Here is a 20505-nt window from a genome sequence, read left to right as displayed (position 1 = left end):
GGTGGACAGGGACCGTTCTCCAGCTCTGCCACAGGCTTCCTGCCAGGTTAGGTGCAAGTCTCAGCCTCTGGGTCTCAGTTTCTCCCGGGGTACAGCCAGGACATCAGCTCTGCCCTGCCTTGCAGGGAGCAGCAGTGGGCTACAGAGAGGTTATTCCGAAAGGGTGGATCTGCCTCACTGCTGAGACTCCCCTACCTTGCAAGGAGTGCGAGACAGCAAAGCATCGCAATGGCACATCCACACTAGACCCTGAAATGCAGCTGAAAGCACTGAAAGCCCCAAGAGCTGAGCAGAGCTGAGCAGCCGCTGGGGGACCCCCAACTTCGGGGAAGCCGCCGGGCCATGCCTAAGCCGACAGTGCCACCTGCTGCCATTGCACACCCGTCCCCGTCCCACACTGCGGCGCTGGGGACGGGGACAGCACAGGCCTCCTCTGGAGGAACCACAGGTTTTGAGCCAGCTCCAGAGGGACCTTCCTTCCTTCAAACTTCTCCCGACTTCCATGGGAGGGACTTTGGAGAGAGCTCCATGCACAGGAGACCTGTGTGGTTGTCAGCCCCACAAGAGGTATCCCCAGCCCCCCCACCCAGACACCCCCATGTTCAGTCCCTCGATAAATCCACCCAGATGTGCCACGCCCCTCTCTCTTATGAGCAATGTATAATAGGAGACACCCCTCAGAGAGCCTGCAAAGTCAATTATATTTTTTATTAAATATACATCCTCTCTTGGCACAAATCTTAAAATATATAAACATTATATAACAAAGTGTCTTCACTGCAATAAAATAGAACTCCAGATCCAAGAAAAGCAGTCAAAATTGACACACACGCATACGCACACACATTGATGGTGAGGACACGTCTTGACAAAAGGCATTTAACAGTGTTTGTGCTAATATATGCATAGACCACACAGGCAGTGAACAGTGCTGGGAAACCCTGCATCACATGGCATTTAAGGGGGAGATGGGGGTAGCGGGAGGAATCAGCCCCTACAATAAAAAAAAAGGCTGTTTTGTAGGAAGGCCACCTCCTCCTCTGGCCCAGTCCAGGTAGGGAGGGTCCGTAACACATGTCCTGGCTCCCTGCGGAGCCCAGGTACCCAGTCAGGCACTGGGGAAATGGTATGGGAATTATCCCACTGCATTTCCTCCTCCTCCTGCCCGCCCAGGACTGGTGCCAGACTCGCTCGGGGTTGCCGCAGTGCTTCTGCTCAAAGTTTCCTTTCATGCCTCATCTGCTTTTGTGTTAAAGACACCAGAGGGTGAAGATCATAGTGCTCAAGTCCTTCTAGGTGGAAGGCCATAAGAAGTTAACAGAAGTACCACTACTTTTCCATAGAAGCTATGCAACTGCTTTTGGAGAGTTTCCACGTACACCACACTACCCACCCCATGGCCTTCCGTGACTTCATGCCTCAGGAGGCCACGACTCCTCTCCTGATCCTTCTGCCACGGTCCTGCCAACCACCAGCCGGCTCTTCAGCGGCTCTGTCTTCCCGGGGAACTGGCAGAGGTCTGCAAAGCGCATGCAGGGCAAAGGGGTTTGCAAGAAGCCGGCTCAGATCTCACCTCTCACATATTCAAGTTCCCTAACTGATCCTCCGAGGCTCCCAGAAGGACCATCTCTCCCCGAGCTACCTACCCAGCAAACAGCCACTTTCAAAGAGCACAGTGGGCATCACGGGGAGGTACCGAAAGAGGAAACGATAAGAAGCAGCAGCATTTCACAGCTGTGAAGGAAAGGTACTACAAGGAGGAAAGGCGCTAGGCTGGACAAATAGTTCAAGAACCTTTCAAGAAACCATCATCTACTGCCTTTAACTTCTTGCCCTCACACACAAGCACCCCTGCCTGTGAGTGGGAAGCCTAGCTGGGCTGTTTGGGCATCGCTATCAAAGCTGCAATTTTGTCATTTTGGATGCATTTCATTGGACCTGATTTTCTTGAAGTGCTAGTGCAGGACTAAAGGTGCAGAAGCAGGGAGGGAGGGAGAGTAGACAAGGGAAAAAAAGCACTAATTAATGTTTGGCAGTAACGCATTAAGGAACAATGAGAAACATGACTTGAAAATAAAAGCAAGGAATTTGAGAAGAATTAAATGAAAAAAATGGGGAATTTGGGATAGTAAAGAAGTTCGAAAGAAAAGAAGGACTAGAGAATATTCCTGTTAGACTTGTCTCCTTTCTCAGAACTAAAGGCAATGGACCTTCTTGGCCAGCACACAGGCACCCTCCCTTTCCGAATCAGCATGCCCAAAACTCCTCGGGCACTGATTCCAGGCAGCAAAGAGATCTGGAACATACCTCAATTCATGCAAGGATTAAGAGAAGGGAAGAGAACACTCTGTTTCTCCTTTTCTACATTCAAATCAGAGAAGAAAAAAAAACCCCACTATTTAAAACAACCCAAAGCAGTAACACACGGTTGCCCAAGAAACAAAAGCACCAAAACCATTACACACTGAATTCAAAGATCTGTCTCTGAACAAACACTCAGCCTGCAAAACTTGGAAAAACATGTTTGGCTAAAATTCCATTGAATTAAAACCAGGTGCAGCTGCTAATTAAGGAACAACTTATCTGAACCCAATGCTTCCAAGTCTGGCTGGGCTTCAGCTCAGAGTGCCCAGGCTCTAGATGAGCTGCCTGCACCGTGTTTTGGCTGCAAGGTGGGTGACGCCAGAGTCAGCCAGCCAGAAGCTGCCTCCTCCACAGGCTGCCCGTTCATTTCATACACTAGCTGCACTCCTGATGTGGCAGAAGGTACCCTGTGCGGATCTGCCTCCCGCTCAGTCCCAAACAAGAGGCTAGTCATCCAGTGTAAATCCTTTCTCAGTCAGGTCCCAGGAAGAATTAAGCCACCTCTGTTGCCATAGGGGTTCAGTGATGCTCAGCATCTCATAAGACAAGGTCTGCTGTGCTTGCCTCCGAGATGACCTACCGTACTGTGGAGCAAAGGAACCCGCTCTAACTTGGATGCCACAGTTCAGCTTCCTCTCGTCTTCATATAGTACCCATCGGCTCTGCAGAAAGGACTGTGCTTTGAACCGGCAGCCTCCAAGCCGAGAGAGAACTTGGCATGGATTGTACACACAGTCAGACACACATACACGCACGTACGCACAGTCAACTGCTGACACACCTAGTTGCTGGTCTGTACCTCACTTCCGTGGTGGGATGCAACTGCCTTAGTATTTCCTCACTGGGCCAGACAAGATAAAGACAAGAGCAGAAGTAATTGCCTTCTCCATTGGAGAAAAGAAATCGGACCTCTTGCAAAGGACTAAACAAAATTTCACCCAAAGAGAACAGCTGATCATCTTCCATTAGCAATGGGAGCAAAAAATAAACAGAATTCATGGTATGATCTCTGAAGACTCTTAAAACAACACCACCTAACATTTCTTTAATTGCAAAGTAAATCAGTGACTGCAGTCGAGTTTCACAACGGAAATCGTAATTTGTGGGCTTGGAGGCAGAAATTACTGAGGTTTAATACCACGCCCATCCACAAACCATTAAAGTATGATCGATCCCACGAGTTCTGGGAACAACATGCATGCTAATACTTCAGTATGCTGGCTCTCCGCCGTGTCCACAAAATGGAAGTGTGGGTGCTCAATTCCTAGGGAAATATTTGGCATTAGAAGCAAGTTATGCTCCAAAGAACAAGTGCAAAGACAAAAGAAAGGAGAAAGCTATTTCTACCAATTGTGCAATTACCTCCATTCCCATTAATAAAGCCAAGACACAAGGCTCAAACTACAACAGCTAAAATACATACAGCAGAAAAGGACAGCTTTTAAATTATGCCTTATTTTTCTTTTATACATTACAGACTATATCAGCTGGAAAGGGAATTTTTAATGTTGGCTTACGTAATCTGATTCTCAGAGAAGTCTAAAGTTTGCTCTGACCTCTCTTGCACTCCAAATTTAATATAGGAATGGAACATAAAACAAAACCATCCCCAAATCTCCATTTCCCTGAAGACCGATTTGAAATAGAAACACTGGAAGGTACTTTACCATTCATTTTCAAATTGCAACTGGAAATGATTGGCACTATACATAATTTCTGAAGGGTCAATACTGGCCGTGGAGCCCATTCTCCCAAGGACCCAGTTGGTCCAGAAGAACTCTAGGAATAAAAGCAAGGGGGCTTAGGTGTGGACTAACGAATGGAGGTGACACAACTTACACAGCAGGCACCAAAAGACAACAAGGTTTTTCAGAAGCAGGGCCAGCAGCTTGAATCAACTACGAGGCTGCATTCACCAGATGCGAACAGCCTTTCAGGATAGTTAAGTATGCATCACGCGTGCATCTTTGAGATGTTTGTTCTTGCATCGTGCATAAAGCAGCAACAATACTGAAGGATAAAACTGCTTAAATTTTAAGTATGTAATACTTCCTTTTCTAGTGCATCAGTACTACAGTCTGCCAAATCCCTCAGAAAATGCTGCCTTTAAGACCATGACAACAACGGAAGGATTTGGGTAGCCCGAAAGCACTACTGCAGTTCGACTCAATCCAGTTTGTGAATCCAGGCACAGCCCCAACTCAACAACACTGACAACAAACATGAGAATTTGATTTACAAAACCGCTCGGAACTTTCCTCCCCTGCTGTCTACAGTCTTTGGTAATCTCAGAGGGACATTGCAAGCAAGGGATATTTTATGCAACAAAACCCAGAAATGAGAAGAACATTTGAAAAAGGGCAGCATTTCCAGCCAGAGCTCACATTCAACTTCCAGAACAAAAGAAGTGACCTGGACCTGTTAAATCCTGCTGTGTCCTGTTTTATGGAGACTGATGCTTACAGGTCAGAGGAATCTGGAATTCTTACAGACTAACTGGAATATTGCACTTGGCAGACTGCCTCCAGCTAACGTGTTCAGTAACTAAGAACTGCCTACCAGGAGCAGCAGTCACTTCCCAGATTCGGGGGTTCACTCCAACAGTACCGAGTCCTCTCTTTCATCATCCACCACTTCATTTGCCCACAGAGACCAGGTGAGGAGCCAGCAGCAGCACATGTTCGTTTCAGAGGCTCCACTCCTGGTATCAAAGAGTAAAAGAGAAGGGTGAGGCAGCTACTTTAGAGGACTCAGTTCTGCAGAATTGGAAGAAGAATTTTGTTTAGGAAGGGTTATTTTCAGGTCGAGGTTTCCAAATAACTCAGAGGCTCATTAAAAAGAAAAAATCCAACAACAACAGAAAAAACAAACAAACAAACAAGAAAGGTAAGTTCTCAGCTGCAGGAGAGCATGTACAAAGTGAGGGAACGCTAGCATTGCTCTTTCTACACGTGTTGTACTTGTCCCCAGCAAGGGCTGTGGGGATTAAACTACTACCTTTCAACATTAGTGCTGTGCTGTAATTTACGGAGAAGGATCTGCGTCAGGTCAAAGGTTGTGAAGCTTATTCCCACTGCAATTGGACCTTTGACCCAGTTCATGCTGAGTCCTTTGTACAAGCCACGGATTAGTCCCTCTTCTCTTATAATCTCCTGCATGGTGAGAAGGATGGAACTGTACGTGTGTCCCATAACCCCCGCCGTCTGCATTCGCCGGCGAACCACATCCAGGGGGTAAGAAGCTGACTGGCCAATCAAGCCCGCACAGGCACCAAACAAAAGCCGCTCCGGTGGGGATGGCTGCAATTTCCCACTGTGATCTGGGAAAGAGAAAGTAGCAGAGTGTAGAAAGCTTCTTGTAATAAAGACACAGCTAAGGTCAAGTGGGCTGAGAGCCAGAGAGAGTACTGAGTGCCAGAGCTCCTGAGATTTTGTTCCCAACTTGGTTGTTAGCTGACTTGGTATGTAACCAAGTCCTTCTGCACCCAGGACTTGCACCTCCTTGTTCCTCTGCAAGACAGAGATACTGCTTTTCCGCAGCTTGTCTTCTTCATAGTCTGGAATTGGAGAGAGGGAGGCACAAGGCATCCTCCACAAGCACAGAACTGTGCAATTGGCTTCAAGGCCAGGAAAAGGACTTGTACGACTGAATTCAAACATCTCGAATTGGCCAAAAGCCTACACCATTTCATTTGAAAGCAAACCAAGTTGCCTTTACCTGCATGTAGTTTCTTCAACGTCTCGTAGGTGAAGAAGCTAAGCCCAGCATATGGAATCACTCCAAGGATGGTTGGTGTAAATCCCCTATACAATGTCTTCAATCCTTCCTCTCGGGATATTCGGATGAAGACATGAACAATATTGCTGTACCTAGCATGTGGACACAGGAAAACCAAATCTGTGCTGGTTAGTGACTGCACACACCAGTAATATTAACAGGACTTTCTGAAGGATCAACAATTAATTAATTCGGCTCTGAGCTCATCAAACAGCTCAGAAGGGATTTCAGAAGCCTGTCTGCAAACGGAGAAGCCAGTCACTAGCTCTCCTATAGCCCTATCACAACATGCTATCCTGTCTGTTACATCTCTTCCGGAGGCATTGTGCCAGCTGGCCTCCGAAAGAACCAACACACAGGGTTTACTAGCGAGGTCTTTCAGTATCGATCTCCTTCCAGCCCCTGGACTAACCAGGACTCTGGCCATTTAATCAGTGCTCAGACCCCAGCAGTAAGAGGTTTATTACACCAAAGGCTCCGAGCAAGAAGTGACCCAGAAAATGGGAATAAAGTCATCTGACCTTAAAAGAGAGTTCTGCATTTGTTCGTGGTGCTTGTACTTGCTTTCGTTAGGCACTTACATCTCCTTCGGCGTGACAGCCATTCGAGCACGGACCATATCCAAGGGGTAGGTTAACATGGCAGCCGTTGTGCCTGCCAGAGAGCCAGCAATGAATCGAGGAAAGGGTGTCAGCGCTCTAAAGTAAGGTGAGAGAAGAGACCAAACAGATCACCTGGAGATGGAAATACTATGTGGCTTTTGAGCATGGCTCTACTCTATCTGCTACTGAACCCCTTCCCTGCCCTGTGTACTGGAGAGAGTTGGGTGGGTGGGGGTTGAAGCAGCTGTGGTTTGCCACAGCCATTCAAGAGACAGGCTTAGAGAAATATCTGTTGAGGACAGCAAGCCTGACTTGGGGCGTCTCAGACACTACATGCCCAAGAGCACAAGGCTCAGGCCACGTGCACAGCTCAGATAACAGCACAAGCCTGGATCTTGTTGCTTCTCCTGCAAAGAAAAGCTCTTTGTTTTGCCTGCCCACTCTCAGCACAGGGAACTGCTAACTCAACGTCTAGGCCACTTCTTGCTCATGCCTCTAGAAAGACAGGGTCTTCTCACAAAGATCTCCCCTGTGCAAGACAAGAAGCCCAGCCCTTTGCTTAGCCCCCTCACACACCCTGTTCTGCAAAGCCGTCATGAGAGGGGCCAGCACAACTCAGTACCGACAGAGCCTTCAATTCAGCAGCCTGCACAATGCAGAGAAACGTGCTCCCTCCCTACAATCTACGGTCCCACCAACTGCTCCATCCTCCTCTGCAAGGATCAAAGCCACACTGCATCTTACTTTCCCTGGAAGCCGTAGTAACTCCCCAGGAGCTGCTTGTACTCTTCGTGCGCACAGAACTGAATGGCAGCGTAAGGGATCACACGGACCATGGTGGCTGAGTTCCCCCGCCAGAGACTCCAGAAGCCTTCATTGAGGTAGGTGCGATAAATCAGCCTGTAGGCTTCCTGCAGGCAACGGATCAAAGGTCAGACAGGGAGATCATGATAAGAGGGAGTCCAAACAATAGAGGGGGAAAAGGTGACCCTATAGCTTAACCTCTCCAAATCCTCCTTCCCACCCCAACCACAGTAAGCTGGTATCAGCTGTTTACGCTCGCAACCCTGACTCCAGAACAAGACAACTCAAACATCTTCTCTCGGGAGACTGAACCAGATACATTAGAGCAAAAAAGAACTGGACTCAGGAAGACAGAGTTTTACATTCAAGACATCATTTTCCCTCCGAGGGCACGGCACAGAGCTGGACTGCTGTTTGCACAAACCATTTCTCAACCCAAATTAATCTTCTTAGTGTAAGACAGAAACATTTGGATTATACATATTAGCACAGCACACATGGAACAGCCATAATGCACATGCAACAAAACATTCAGCGAGCCATGACAGTGATCAGCTCCCAAATTCAAATTTCCTATATACTCTGAAACAACTCCAGTGGTGCTTGGGGGAAAGAAAGCAACCACTAGAGGAGAAGGTCTAACAAAACAAAGTCCTGAGTGATGCCACAACATTTACTGACATGTCACAAGCAGAACCTGGAGTATGAAGGAGCACCGAGGACCGGACAAAAACACGAACATGAAAGAGCACTGTCCTAAGGAGTATTATAAACAATACTATTTCCAGTCTTTCCCCCTATGCTCTTTCACTATGAGTGCTGCTAATAAAACCCAAGCAAGAAAGTTAAGTAAATGCAAACAAAAGATGCTGTTAGGGCTATTACTACCATTAATCAAACACTTCAGGTCAACAGGAGACAGACACATCACCTCACCTTGGCAGAAAATCTTTTTGAAGACACTAAAAAGAAAAAATGAGCATTAGGTCTTGCAATACATTTAGATGGATCAAATAAACCATACAGGCATTTTATCTAAGGGATAAAAATAGAAGCAAAAGAATTAATGCAAGAGAAAATAGATATTCTTTCTAATAAACAAAGACTTTCCACAGGTAAGTGCTCCCAAACTCTCTTTAGCACATAAGTTCATTCTTCCACCTACTGTTATGAAAACACTCAGTTTCTGTCACACTTCTTACATTAAAGCAATAAAATGAATGAATAAATAAAAAATTTTTAAAAACCCCAAAACTGCACCAACCACTTATTTTAGCAGAGCATTTCCATGCACAGGTTCCAGCCTAATGCCAGAATCCAGCAAAGAACGGGTTTGTTTAGCGAGGCTCCACGCAAGACTGGTTTCATCCTAGCAAAACTCAAATGAACACTCAGTTTCTTTTCTTTCATCCATTCAAACTGACAGCATCTCTTTAACTATGTAATACACAAGGCATTTGGAAGCAAGATTTATTTGGCATACAGCAGCTCTGTTTTGTAACATTCCTACAGCAGGAAGGAAACCCAGGCTAAAACCCGAACAGCAACGCTAATGAAACATGGTTCCAATTAAGTGTCTATTGCAGTTTCTTTCAAACTCCTTTGAGACTTGTAACCTCTCAAGTGTATCAAACAATCACATGCAAATACATTTTCACCACGCTGCTCCTTTATGCAATTCAACACTTTTTTTTTAAGAAATAAAAATACCTCAATAACCAATTGCAGCTGGCTCTGCAATGGAAAAGAACTCTTTTTCCTCTCCCACAGGAAAATTCTTCAGTCTCTAGTTCAAGGGACAACCTTCCTACACTCACATGACCCAAAGATGCTTTCCCTTTTCACAGACAGGGAAGAGGCCCCAGAGTAAAAACCTTTAGAAGAACAAGAGACTAAGAAATACTTAGAAACTAAGAAATCGGTCAGAACGGGCAAGTTTTAATCACATCCTCTGCAGCAAGTTTAATGGGCCAAACCAAACAGGTCTTTTTATAAATGTAGGCCTGTACAAATTAAAGGTGATTTATACGGACAGCTGATGACTCACCCCAGTTCTGCAGTTTCCATCTCACCTCTGATCCTGACATTTCCAACCTTAGATGAACTACAGTGTTTGTTCTGGTGAGAAAGCACAGCACGTACTCATTGCTGCACGAGCATCTGGTCACAGATGCAACCCCAGCCTGCAGTCAGCCCAGGGTTTAGCTCCCTACAGCTTGAACTCCCTGATCCATATCCCTGCTATTCCAGACCTCAGCCCCTGCTATGTTGAGAATGAAAACCACGTCAAATGCAAGTCAATTCAAAATTAAATCTCATCCAGGGATTAGATTAAACCTACCCAATTCATTTAATCTGGGATGTCAACCAGATTTAAAATTCTTGGCCTCACCAAATGTCTACTGTATTAACAGTCTGCACTCTTCCCTTTGGGACAATTAGTGTAGCTGACAGTTCCTGCACTGAAACAGGGGAACTGAACAGAGCCCATGATGGGGCTGAATCCCAAATCCCGCTAAGCGCGTGAGAATTTTCTATTCAGAAGTTTTATTTCAGTTACACACTTTACGGGTTCCAAAAAGGGCTTTGTAATACAAAGCTAGGTATGCCAGCTTCAATGCCTCTTCCAGTACTTTTCATCATTAACTTCAACTCTAACCAAAACAATTCAGCCACAATACAATGCAGCCCTTAGCAGAAAAGACTGCCTACATTTGAGCAGGCACAGCCTGACATCCAGCCTTTAGCAAGAAACTCAAACAGCTCAATTACCTCCCTCCAGTGTCACTACATCTCCTTATATTGCTCCTTTCCCCTCCCCACCTTATTTCTCCAAACTGAACAGACACAGAAATCCGGACTGTTACCAATCATCCCCTCAAATGCTGCCCTTACAGCGTCTATTTACTCTGCACTCCAAAACTCTCCCTTGTGTCACAGAATACACGTGGCCAGCCAACGTTCATGAGCCACAGGCATCGTCTCTAACCAGCAATATGCGCATCTGCGTCACACCAAAATAGCAAAACTCTTGCTGACTACCATGAGACTTGGATCCAATAGTACAGGCCAGATGCACAGCTGATTGACACCTGCAGTAATCCTACCAAGAATCAAACAATAGGTTTTTAGACTCAATTCACTGTGGTAACGTCACTATTCTGTCTGCATCCTGCCAGGTCTCTGCAGACCGAAGGAGGGCAAAGCACTAGAGAACAGGCTGGCTGAGCAGATCAGAGAAGCTGTTTTGGATTCTGCTAACAATCAAGTAAGAGCATTTTGCAAAAGCCAAAGGGACTCACCTTGAAACATGATTTTTGTCCTATCCAGTGGAGCTACTGCAGTTTTAGCAACAGCACCAGCCAATGCACCGGACATCAGGGAGTTGAGCACTTTCTTTTTCTCCTGGTTACCCTGGAACAAAGCATTGTTCAGTATGACACAGTCAATCGTAAGCAAAAGTTGTAGTATTTTACCTTTGCTGCAGCCTCTACCCCCTCTCAGGGACTTGGGTCAAAATTCTCCTCAAAATTTCAAGCATGGTAAATTCTTGGTCAGATCATGAAGAACAAAGATTAGACTTGTCTGCCAAGATGCAAAGTCCCAAGGCCTGCCACCTCTTACGTGTACTGTTTTCTCCCTACTAAGATTTCTAAAAGCTAAGCCACTACCTCCTCATGACTTAGCCATGTACAGAAGGTAAGTTTCTTGCTTGCCTTTCCAGTAGCACACAAGCCCTATTTCCACATTGTTCCCAAGGTCCTAAGAATAAAACAAGTCAGGTTTCCTACTATGATAAATGGAATGGAAGTGTTTTTGTTATTGACATTCCTGCCACAGCAATATTTATAAAGCAGCTGTCTTCTCGCAACACATGGGCAGAAAGCAAGTAAATGACTTGAAATGTAACACCGTGAAGGTTACGGACTGAAAGACAAGTCAAGACAAGGCTTAAGAATGTTAACTTTTGATACATTTTGTGTTTTCATGGAGAAGAGGAGTTAACTTTTTTCTTTTTTCAGAATGTTTCACAGCTAAAAAGTTAATGTTTATTACCAAAATACGTGGTTCAGTTCAATTTTCCATTCCAATCTTTGCCTGTCTGGTGCTAAACGCAAGGGCAGCCACGCAAAGGCAGCACTGTGTGAACTTCAGCCTGAGTTTTGGTCTAAATCAGACCAAGGTTCAGTGTCTCTTCCAGTATTTCCAGCAGGAGTCTAGTAACAGCAGCAAGAGCAGGGAAGCCAAGACTTATGGCTCTCTTCCCAGCTCTGCCACTGAAGACATAACAAGACGTAACCTTGAACAAGGAACGCAGCCCTGCCTGTCAGCTGTGAGCGATGCCCAGCCTCTTCCCAGAGGGCTGGAACTCCTTGGCTATCCTCAGAGAAAGCAAAAGTTACACGTTACGCGGCTTGCACATACACTGTGACTCTTTCAGGACTCCACCGCCCAAACGCCATTGAGCTACTTACCTTCTAGAGCGGCCACAACGCTCTTCTCTCAAACCTATTGCATATACCCAACAATCTCCTGCTCTTACCTCTGATGGGAGATGGGTTGATGTAACTGGCTCCACATCCTGCCGTTTGAAATCCACTTGACCTTCTCTCACACCATTACCCATACCAGTTGCACTTACAAGTGGGCAGAAGACCTACGGCTCCTAAATTGAAAACAAGAACGAAGAAAGAGTTAATGTCAAAAGTAGGAAACATGCAGGTAATAAAAAGCTTGTACAGGAAGGAAGAGCGATCTACTCCCAGGACCGTTTTCAGTAGGAAAACCCCCATCCCAAGCTCCCAGATGAGAAGCATTTCCAGGATCCTAGCACCATTTCCTTCCTTTAAGGTGCAAGTGTACGTGTGTGTGGGTACTTTGGTGCTACGTAAAAACTGTGTCAATCATATTCACCCTTTTCAGCCCACAAGGAACTCAGCTGCAAGCTACAACATCAAAATATCCATGGTTTCTAGAGAGAAGAATTAGATCCGGCTCTGTCCTCTTCCATCGCTTACAGGGAAGATTTTGGTTGCTGCCCAGTCCGACTGCTGAGCATCTAGATATTGGAGAAGGCATATAGAAATTTAAAACCCAGCCCTGGAAAATGGAAAAAATAGTCACAGCAGTAAGTCTCAAAAGCCTGTCACAAGCAATTGGAGGTTATTTTAGGAAACAGATGGATCCAATGCCTCACACGTGCCATAAAGGCTATTTTGATGACGCTAGCGATTTGACTGAAAGTAGCACATCAGTGATTTCAGAAGTCCCTTTCTTCACAGTTGCTATGCACATGTGCTTGTAGCTAGTGAATCAGTGCAGTTTGCACAGATGTTTCTTGCTGTGATACATGCTCTCACTTGCTCTCATGAAAGGCAAGGTCACTTTAACCTTAGCTGCAAAGTATAAATGCAGAAATAATGCTTTAAATAGAAGCTATCACTTTAGTATCTAACTTTCTGATATTTCTGCTTTTTATGATGCAATTTTTTCATCCTTAAATATGCAGAAATGAAAGAGCTAAAATATGAAAAACTTGAGTTAGCACAGAAAGGCAGTCTCTCCGAGTTCTGAATCTATTCACAGATAGGGTGTGTAACTTCAAAGATCAGTTTTTTTAAGCAACAAGCCTGCTCAAATAGCCACATTTCCATTTTGTTAGCTTCCTTTCAAGGAATGTGGTACTAGGAAATCTGAATTCCCAAACTGCTCTCCAGTTCTGCCACAGCCTTCTCACGTCTCCTCCAGCAAGTTACTTCACCTCTGCCCCACTCCGACGCCTAGGAAACCTCAGGCACAACAGATTGCTTACTTGGAAAGGCCGTCTTAAGACTATTTTTTTCCCCTTTTTAACAATATCTAGATATTATATGCTTGTCAGCACCTTTCATACTTGCTGACCTTTTCTTCCTCCCCCCACATCGCTCTCATAAATTAGTGCCAGACTTCACTTTCAAAACCCCTTGGTTGCGGCAGAGGTATTAACGCAAAGCCAGAGACAGATCAGCCTTGTCTGTATTCGTGCATGACCAATTTCTGATGATGAAGCTATGCATGACCCGTGCACTCAGTCCAAGGGAGGACAAACACACCTGGGTATCTTTAATGCCAGGCATCACTTGCTAGAGCTTTGGGAAGACACATATCAATGTGTTTACAACTCCTAAGGGTGTTTTCGGGAAGAGGAGAGCGCAGGATGTTGCTCAGAGAATAGTAACTCAAAATTTTAATGAAAGGTAAAATCTCATAGTCCAAAGCACGACCTAAACAGCATCAATGTTTGCACTTGGAAAGTTCTATCACGGAAGCTTGGTCACATCAGATCACGTGAATAAAAACTCCCGTAAGGATCAAGACCAAAGATGATTCATAACACTGCAGAGCAGAGCATTTCATTAAATTATTTTGAAGAACAGAGACTGCTGATTATTTCTAATTACTCCCTGTAGTTACTTCCTTTCCTTCTTATCTCACGTACCTGGAAAGTGTATTGTAAAACAATGCCCTTCAGCAAAAGCATGAAAGAAATCACAGGTAGAGATATTATCCCCAGCTATCTCAAAAAAAGAAATGTAGGTCACAATATCAGATTTATCTCTACCAAAAATAAGCCCACAAAAATAGAAATCATGCTAAAGAGCTTAGAAATGCAATATGCAACTTTATTTTAAAACATGATTTTGAAACTTGATTGAGAAAGAGATGACTAAAGAGAAATTTTAAATACTAAACTGATGTTATTAAGCCTGGACTTATTTTAGAACATGCACATGCATAAAGATGATATCCATTTACTCAACAATATTGTCTTTGATCCTATTCAGAGATGTTCTTTTTTTATTTTTAGTGCCCTGATCTTACGAAAACCTGTTTATATGCTCAATTTTACATATTAAAACAGCCCACATGCTCTACATAAATATAAGCCCTAAACTTGCAGAGGCTTAAATGTAAAAATAGCATTTATTATTTTTATTCACATTTGCTCTCTGCAAAGCAATGCGGCTTTATTTTATTTTGGAGTTGGGCTGGATTCTGATGTCGGTGAGTTATTAACTGAATTCTGGCTGTTATGACCAATAATGCACACAGGAGCCACAGGGAACAAAGCTTTGCTTTAAAGTTCCAGTACGAGTTTGTAGTGCCTGGTCATTAGAAGCCAACCATTATTTTGCATATATAGCAATCTGACTCGCTCCTTAAGTAATCCACTAAAGCCCAACATGGAGCAGCTGGATATTTTTTAAATCCCTGTATTTTGTATAGCCCCGCACACAGTCATTACTTATGTTTACAAAGTCACAGGAAACAAGAAAAAAAAAAAATCTGCGGATTAGATTTATTTTTTTATAACACACTTGTGTGTTATTTATATTGTAGTTACACGGGTCCTTGTCACACATCTGGATCCAGACTCCTCAGTACTACATGCTGTAGAGCAAACCATTTCCCTAAGAGAATATATAATCAGAAAGCAAAATTGCCAGCGAAGGCGAGTTCAAAAGTTAAAGAGGTTTAATAAGTAACATACACTGTGCTTTTACAACAAAACTCATGATAGTTTATTGAAAGCACAAAGCAGTTACTCTGGCATCCAATTTCAACCCCATCAGAAAAGCCTGCCTGTAACTTAGCCATGGTAATTCACAGTCACAGATTAAAGCTTATTTACCAAGTTGCGAAACAGGGAAGCTCAGGCCCTTCGTTTCTGGCAGTGCAATCTTAGACAAACGGACGAACTCAGCTGCAATAGTCTGCTTTGCGATGGCCCTCTTAGCCCTGGGACTCTTTCTAGGTATCCTGCCCGTGTTCTAGCAATTGCAGAAACATCTGTGCGCTAAAACAAGTTTCATTCCCTGCATACCAGGAGATGCACAGAATATGCTCTGCACATTAAAAACTAGAGCACTGCTAGTCTTTCCATTCTCCCAGCTCTCTCTAGCGGCACTTAATGAATACCTGAGCAAGTTCAATCAAGCTGTCAAACTGACTCTCTGACAAGTTAGATGTTCTGCTTTTCTTGGTGGTGATTTTGATTAAAAGGACAGGCGAGACAGAATCAAGTTATTCAGATGATAAAAGCAACCTACTAGGAAGAATGTCTTACAGGCAGGTGCCAGTTCATTGCCCAAAGTGGGGTGGGGATTCAGAGAAAAAACAGCTCTAGCTGTCCCAGCCACTTGTGAATCCAATCATGATGCCGTATTTCAGCTATTTCATTTGAACATATTTCAAATTACAGAGTCTTAAGATAATTAGTTCCTCAGCAGAAGAGCCAATGCGTTTCAGAGACCAGCATCACAGCTAAGAAACAAGCACAAATTCTCCAGTTAGGGTGTGTACAATTAAAATCACATTGCTAAAGTAAAGGCTTGCAGATTATTATACAGTCCCATATTTCAAAATTAAACCTTATTTAAAAGTTTGACTTCACATCATTATGGCACGACCCGCCTGAAATTCCTCCTTTATGCGTTTTGCCAGCTACGCACATGCTTTCCTGTGGCAGATCAACACCACCAACTTCCAGAAGCAGCAGGAAGGAGGAGATCTGGGTTTTGCACAAAACTAACAGCTGACGGAGGCAGAAATCACACTGCCCGTCCTCTCCAAGTTTAACATCCTAACCACTCCCATTCTACCAACACCTGGGCAGACCCAAAACTACCTGTTAATAGAAAAATAACTACAAAAGCAGACCTAGTCATTACAGTTTTCACATCACCACATAGTCAGAAAACAGGAGAAGCCCGGGCACCCAGCCCAGAGACTGGCTTGCAGCGTGTCATTACCGAAAAACAAGTTTGTCTGATATTCTCCAGTGGAATTTAGACCTGTCACAAAACACTAAGATTTCTGAAAGAATGTCATCTACCCAGCAAGAACAGCAGATACAGTGCAAAGCAAACAGTCACCACCATCAACTATCTGAATCCAATGGCAGCTATTTGCTAAAAAATGTTTGCTTTTTCCTCCAACAACCCCAGTAGTAATTATAAAAGTAGTTTAGAGCCCTGGACATGGGAGTGTCCTGACAGACAGGTAATGGCAAAACCACATAGTTTCAGCAGGCAAGAGCTGCTCTGACTCAATGCCCACAAAATGCACTGTATTCATAAGATAGGCAGAAGAAACTTAGTCCTGCTATCCACTTCTCTCTAATCATTAGCAAAAACAAGGATGGATAACTGCTTCTGAGGAGACAAAACAACGTGTATACAGGAACTTAGAACGCTTTTTTATTCAATAATTGGGAGTTGGGTACAGCACCTACCATACTGACAGCTCGCAGACATTACTGTTACACAAACTTGGATGAAGTCACAGTTCACCTCTGGGGCAGAATTTCAATTTCATTCAGGTAAAGTCACTTGTACAACTCCATTCAGATATGTCAGCTTCCCTCATTACTCAACAGCTATCCAGTTCCTAATTCTTCTTTTTTTTTTTATTATGTCATTAACATCACTAATGAAAGCATATAATTAAATTAGGAAAAAAGAAAACCAAGAGAGTTCCTGCAGAAATTTTCACACATTTTCCCAGGCAGGCTGAAGTTAAACAGTGCCCAGGGAAGCTGCTCAGTTAGGTTTCTTTCCATTGTTATTGTTAAACTGAGCAATTGAGCCTGACAGAGAAAGAGATGTGGTAAGAGCCGAGATTACCGCAGCCTTAAATTCATCCTTGGAGCAAAAGCATGACAGAAAATCACAGAAAAAAGGGCTGAAAAACTTAGAACAGAGGGGTGAACTACAACTAGATGGCCCCTTGAGGTCCATCTTTGCCTTCCAGTTTGATTAAGCCATTAAAAATCAAAACCAGATATGCCCTGCAGACTCAACTCTCTTCAGTCATTCATTTTTCAGTTGCATACAAATCTGATCCCAACACATTAGCTATGAATAGTCCATTGCATTTCTTCCTTTAAAGGTCTGTACAGAAACTGTTAGCATGATTTTCAAGAATCATTGACTAAAAGACTCACTAAATTACAATATCTGGAAGAGTTTAATTTTTTTACATGCTTTCTTAGCTCCAAAGTACAAAATAAATGCGCCTCCTGCCTCCCTCAGCCAGATATAACTCAAGTCTGGCAATAAAACTGAGGATAAAGATACAAATTCTTTGCATGGTTTTAGATTATCTAACTTGAATTAAGCCAGTTGCTGAACACAGAGAAATGGTTAAATCTAAATCTCTGCTAGCAAAGCCAGCTGTATTATTCAGAGGAGTCCAGGAGACTCGCATTTTGAACTAAGCTTGGAAGGAAGGCATGAGCCACAGAACAGAGAAAATCTTGGCAAGAAAAAACAGTGCTTCATTCTTCAGCTGCTAAAAGAAGACTATTGCTGGGAACACCTCAACTATGCTTTCCACAGCCAAAAACTGAAGACCAGTTCTTATCTGCAAGACAGATAACAGCTTTATCTGAGGGAGAACGGAGCACTTAAACAAGGGGACTGAATCACAGGTGCTGAACCCACTGCATTTGTCAGACAGATCACCCTCCTTCAGGAACAGAAGGCAGAAAAACAACCAACCACACACACAAAACCCCAAGCATCACTCCTCTCAAAAATTATTTCTCAAACGTAATGTCATAAAGAAATGACAATAAAATATTATATATGACCTCTCAGTCAGCAGGCCTCCCGCAGGCCCATGCAAATGCAAGCTTTCCCATCAGTGGATCCTCTATATATTCACCTGAATGTCACCACAGGCACACACAAGGTCCCAAAGTGACAGATCCCAGCACAGATGAAATTTTTGAATTCAAACTGAGATTATTTGGAATACAAGCAACCCCCAGTCAATACATAAGCAATCTTTACCAGGAACTATTTCAACACAATAACAGATAATTACAATCTCTGCTCTAAAACCCCAGCAGTTTAAATTGCCTATGAAAAAAAGGAAAATAAAGAACTAAAATCTTCCACCATTAAGCAGAACGACCCACAAGTGTGCCAAGCAGCTGTCATTTACTAACGGCAATGCTTTCTACATTGACTGTACAGAGTCATGCTAGACCACGAGTTACCCACCCCACTGTCTGTTGTACTCACTCTAAATGGTATGAAAATTAATGCAAAGTTAAGCATCAACTCTCCTTAGCCAAAGCACTGCAGATTTCAATTAAGTTTGATTACCTTATGGTAACTTGGGCCTAGCAGCACTAACACATGACACAGACACACCTTCATCATTAACTGCACAACAGCAAGGAGTAGCGGATTTAAAGCACGACTAAAGAGCAAAGAATGCCTTCAACACTCATTCATTTTGTGACCTGGAGTAAGCTGTTTGCATTTCAGTTCACCTTTCCATACAACACAAAAAGTAATCTCCCTTCATAAGACAGCTACCAGGAATACTTATCTATCACCTGGAAAACAGAGAACAGCACTGCAGTGTGAAGTATTGGCATCAGTTTCACACAAAGAAGGTACAAACCTGAATGCATCTTCCTACAATTAGCAGTAAAGTTACTAGAAGAAAATTATTCCTGGTTCCTGAGCTTTTTTCTAACAGCAAACCTGTCTGACCTGTACCAAGCCCATCTGCTTCACCAGGTAACCACACACTCAAGGCTACGTTGGTGCTCACCTTATGTTTCATGTAACCTCTTGAAGCAAAGTTTAACACACCAGATATGCCTGAAACATGCACTGGCAGTGGGGACTGCCTAAGTCAGTGTACTAGCTACAGCTGCAGGTCAAGGAAAAAAGAAATTATTGCAGCTCCTGACTCATGCTGCTGTGCTATCAAGAGCTAAAATTCCCCTGCCTGAAGCAATCATTGGGGCCAGAGTTCCTGCCGAAATCCAACACCAGTCCCGGTCCCCCCCTCCACAGCAGCTCTCCTCAAGACCAACCTTCAGAGGTCCTGAACAATGATTTTGACTTGCTAGGGGAAAGAAAAATAAGTGTTGAGTATCCACAGCTCCACAAGGATGTAAAGATGCTCAGAGTTACCTAGAATCCAGCCCTGGTGTTTTAGACACCCAATCACACGATTATTTTTAAATACATTCACCCACAGGTGGTTGGAATGATTACACCAACCCTCTGGTACCCTTATTACAGAGTCTCTCTTCCCTCAGCTGTTTTCCAACACCCACAGACATCTCTTCTGTTCCTTTACACGCACACCCTTCTCCCAAACCAGAGTAATTTAAAAACCAGAATGTTTTCAAAACACTCTAAATTCATCAAACCACAGAAAAACATCGGAGCACACAACCTCCAGAAAAAGCTTTGCAGTTAATGTCACCATAAAGCCTAAGAACGCAACACAAAAAAGAGCCAAGTGACAGCAGACTCCAAACCCACTCTAGTTTGCTAAACTAACAGCCAACAGGAAAAACACAGTCAACAAACGCAAACACACCTTCAACTCCTCCAAACGTCAGGGGAGTGCGGGTTTAAGGTCAACAAAGCAACTGCAGCACCAACTGCTACGCCTGCGGAACAGCGAGTTACACGTTTGCATGCAGCAGAGAAGGTGGAACAGTGTTTATTAACCCTGCACAATCATCTCCAGCATTTTCCATGTGTCTTTTTATGTTACAATTTAAACCCAATCCGAGAGGCTTCTTCCATTTCCAGATTTGAAGGCAAAGCAGGAAAGTCACCCCTGCTCTGCAAGTTTTTGCTTACGCCAAAGTAGGACAGAGGCAGAAGACAGGGAGAGATCTGCATTTAATGTCTTCCACGCCCTCTGGTATCTGCCCCTCAGCAGAAAAACAGAAGCTTGCCTTATTCTCAGGTTCACATCAACTTAAAAACCAGGACAAAAATCACATCTCGCATTGAAGCGCACATCTGGAGACATACGCTCGTCTGAGCCCCGCTTTGATCAAAAGTCTTGGCAGGGAAGAGGAGCCTGGCACCCTTGACCCAGGCACGCAGAAGCGGGACTGCCTGGCAAGGCGGGAGGCAGCGGGGGGCAGAAG

The 20505-nt window shown here is 44.0% G+C and overlaps 1 protein-coding gene across 1 annotated transcript; it reads right to left on the bottom strand.

Moving 5' to 3' along the window:
• Positions 1-5267: 5267 nt before the first annotated feature.
• Positions 5268-12212, bottom strand: SLC25A42 (solute carrier family 25, member 42). The gene is made up of 7 exons (XM_009580394.1): positions 12091-12212; positions 10850-10961; positions 8484-8509; positions 7488-7654; positions 6723-6839; positions 6082-6233; positions 5268-5683 (listed from the first exon to the last, which is right to left on the bottom strand). Exons 1-7 carry the CDS (start codon positions 12172-12174, stop codon positions 5358-5360), a joined length of 984 nt encoding a protein of 327 aa, XP_009578689.1. The 5' UTR covers positions 12175-12212; the 3' UTR covers positions 5268-5357.
• Between the last annotated feature and the right edge of the window lie 8293 nt (positions 12213-20505).

This window comes from Fulmarus glacialis, unplaced genomic scaffold, assembly GCF_000690835.1.
Source record: "Fulmarus glacialis isolate BGI_N327 unplaced genomic scaffold, ASM69083v1 scaffold40306, whole genome shotgun sequence".
In the NCBI taxonomy this organism is placed as follows: Eukaryota; Metazoa; Chordata; class Aves; order Procellariiformes; family Procellariidae; genus Fulmarus; species Fulmarus glacialis.
Note: the sequence above shows the minus strand (reverse complement) of the source record. Positions and strands in the feature narration are given on the sequence as shown.

Bases quoted from the DNA above. Each gene is read 5' to 3' on its own strand.
- SLC25A42 (XM_009580394.1), bottom strand. From the start codon at position 12,174: ATGGGTAATGGTGTGAGAGAAGGTCAAGTGGATTTCAAACGGCAGGAT. The intron at 6,840-7,487 runs GTAAGATGCAGT...ACCTTACTTTAG, and splicing joins TACTACGGCTTCCAGGGAAA to AGCGCTGACACCCTTTCCTC. The intron at 6,234-6,722 runs GTAAGTGCCTAA...TCCACATGCTAG, and splicing joins GCTGTCACGCCGAAGGAGAT to GTACAGCAATATTGTTCATG.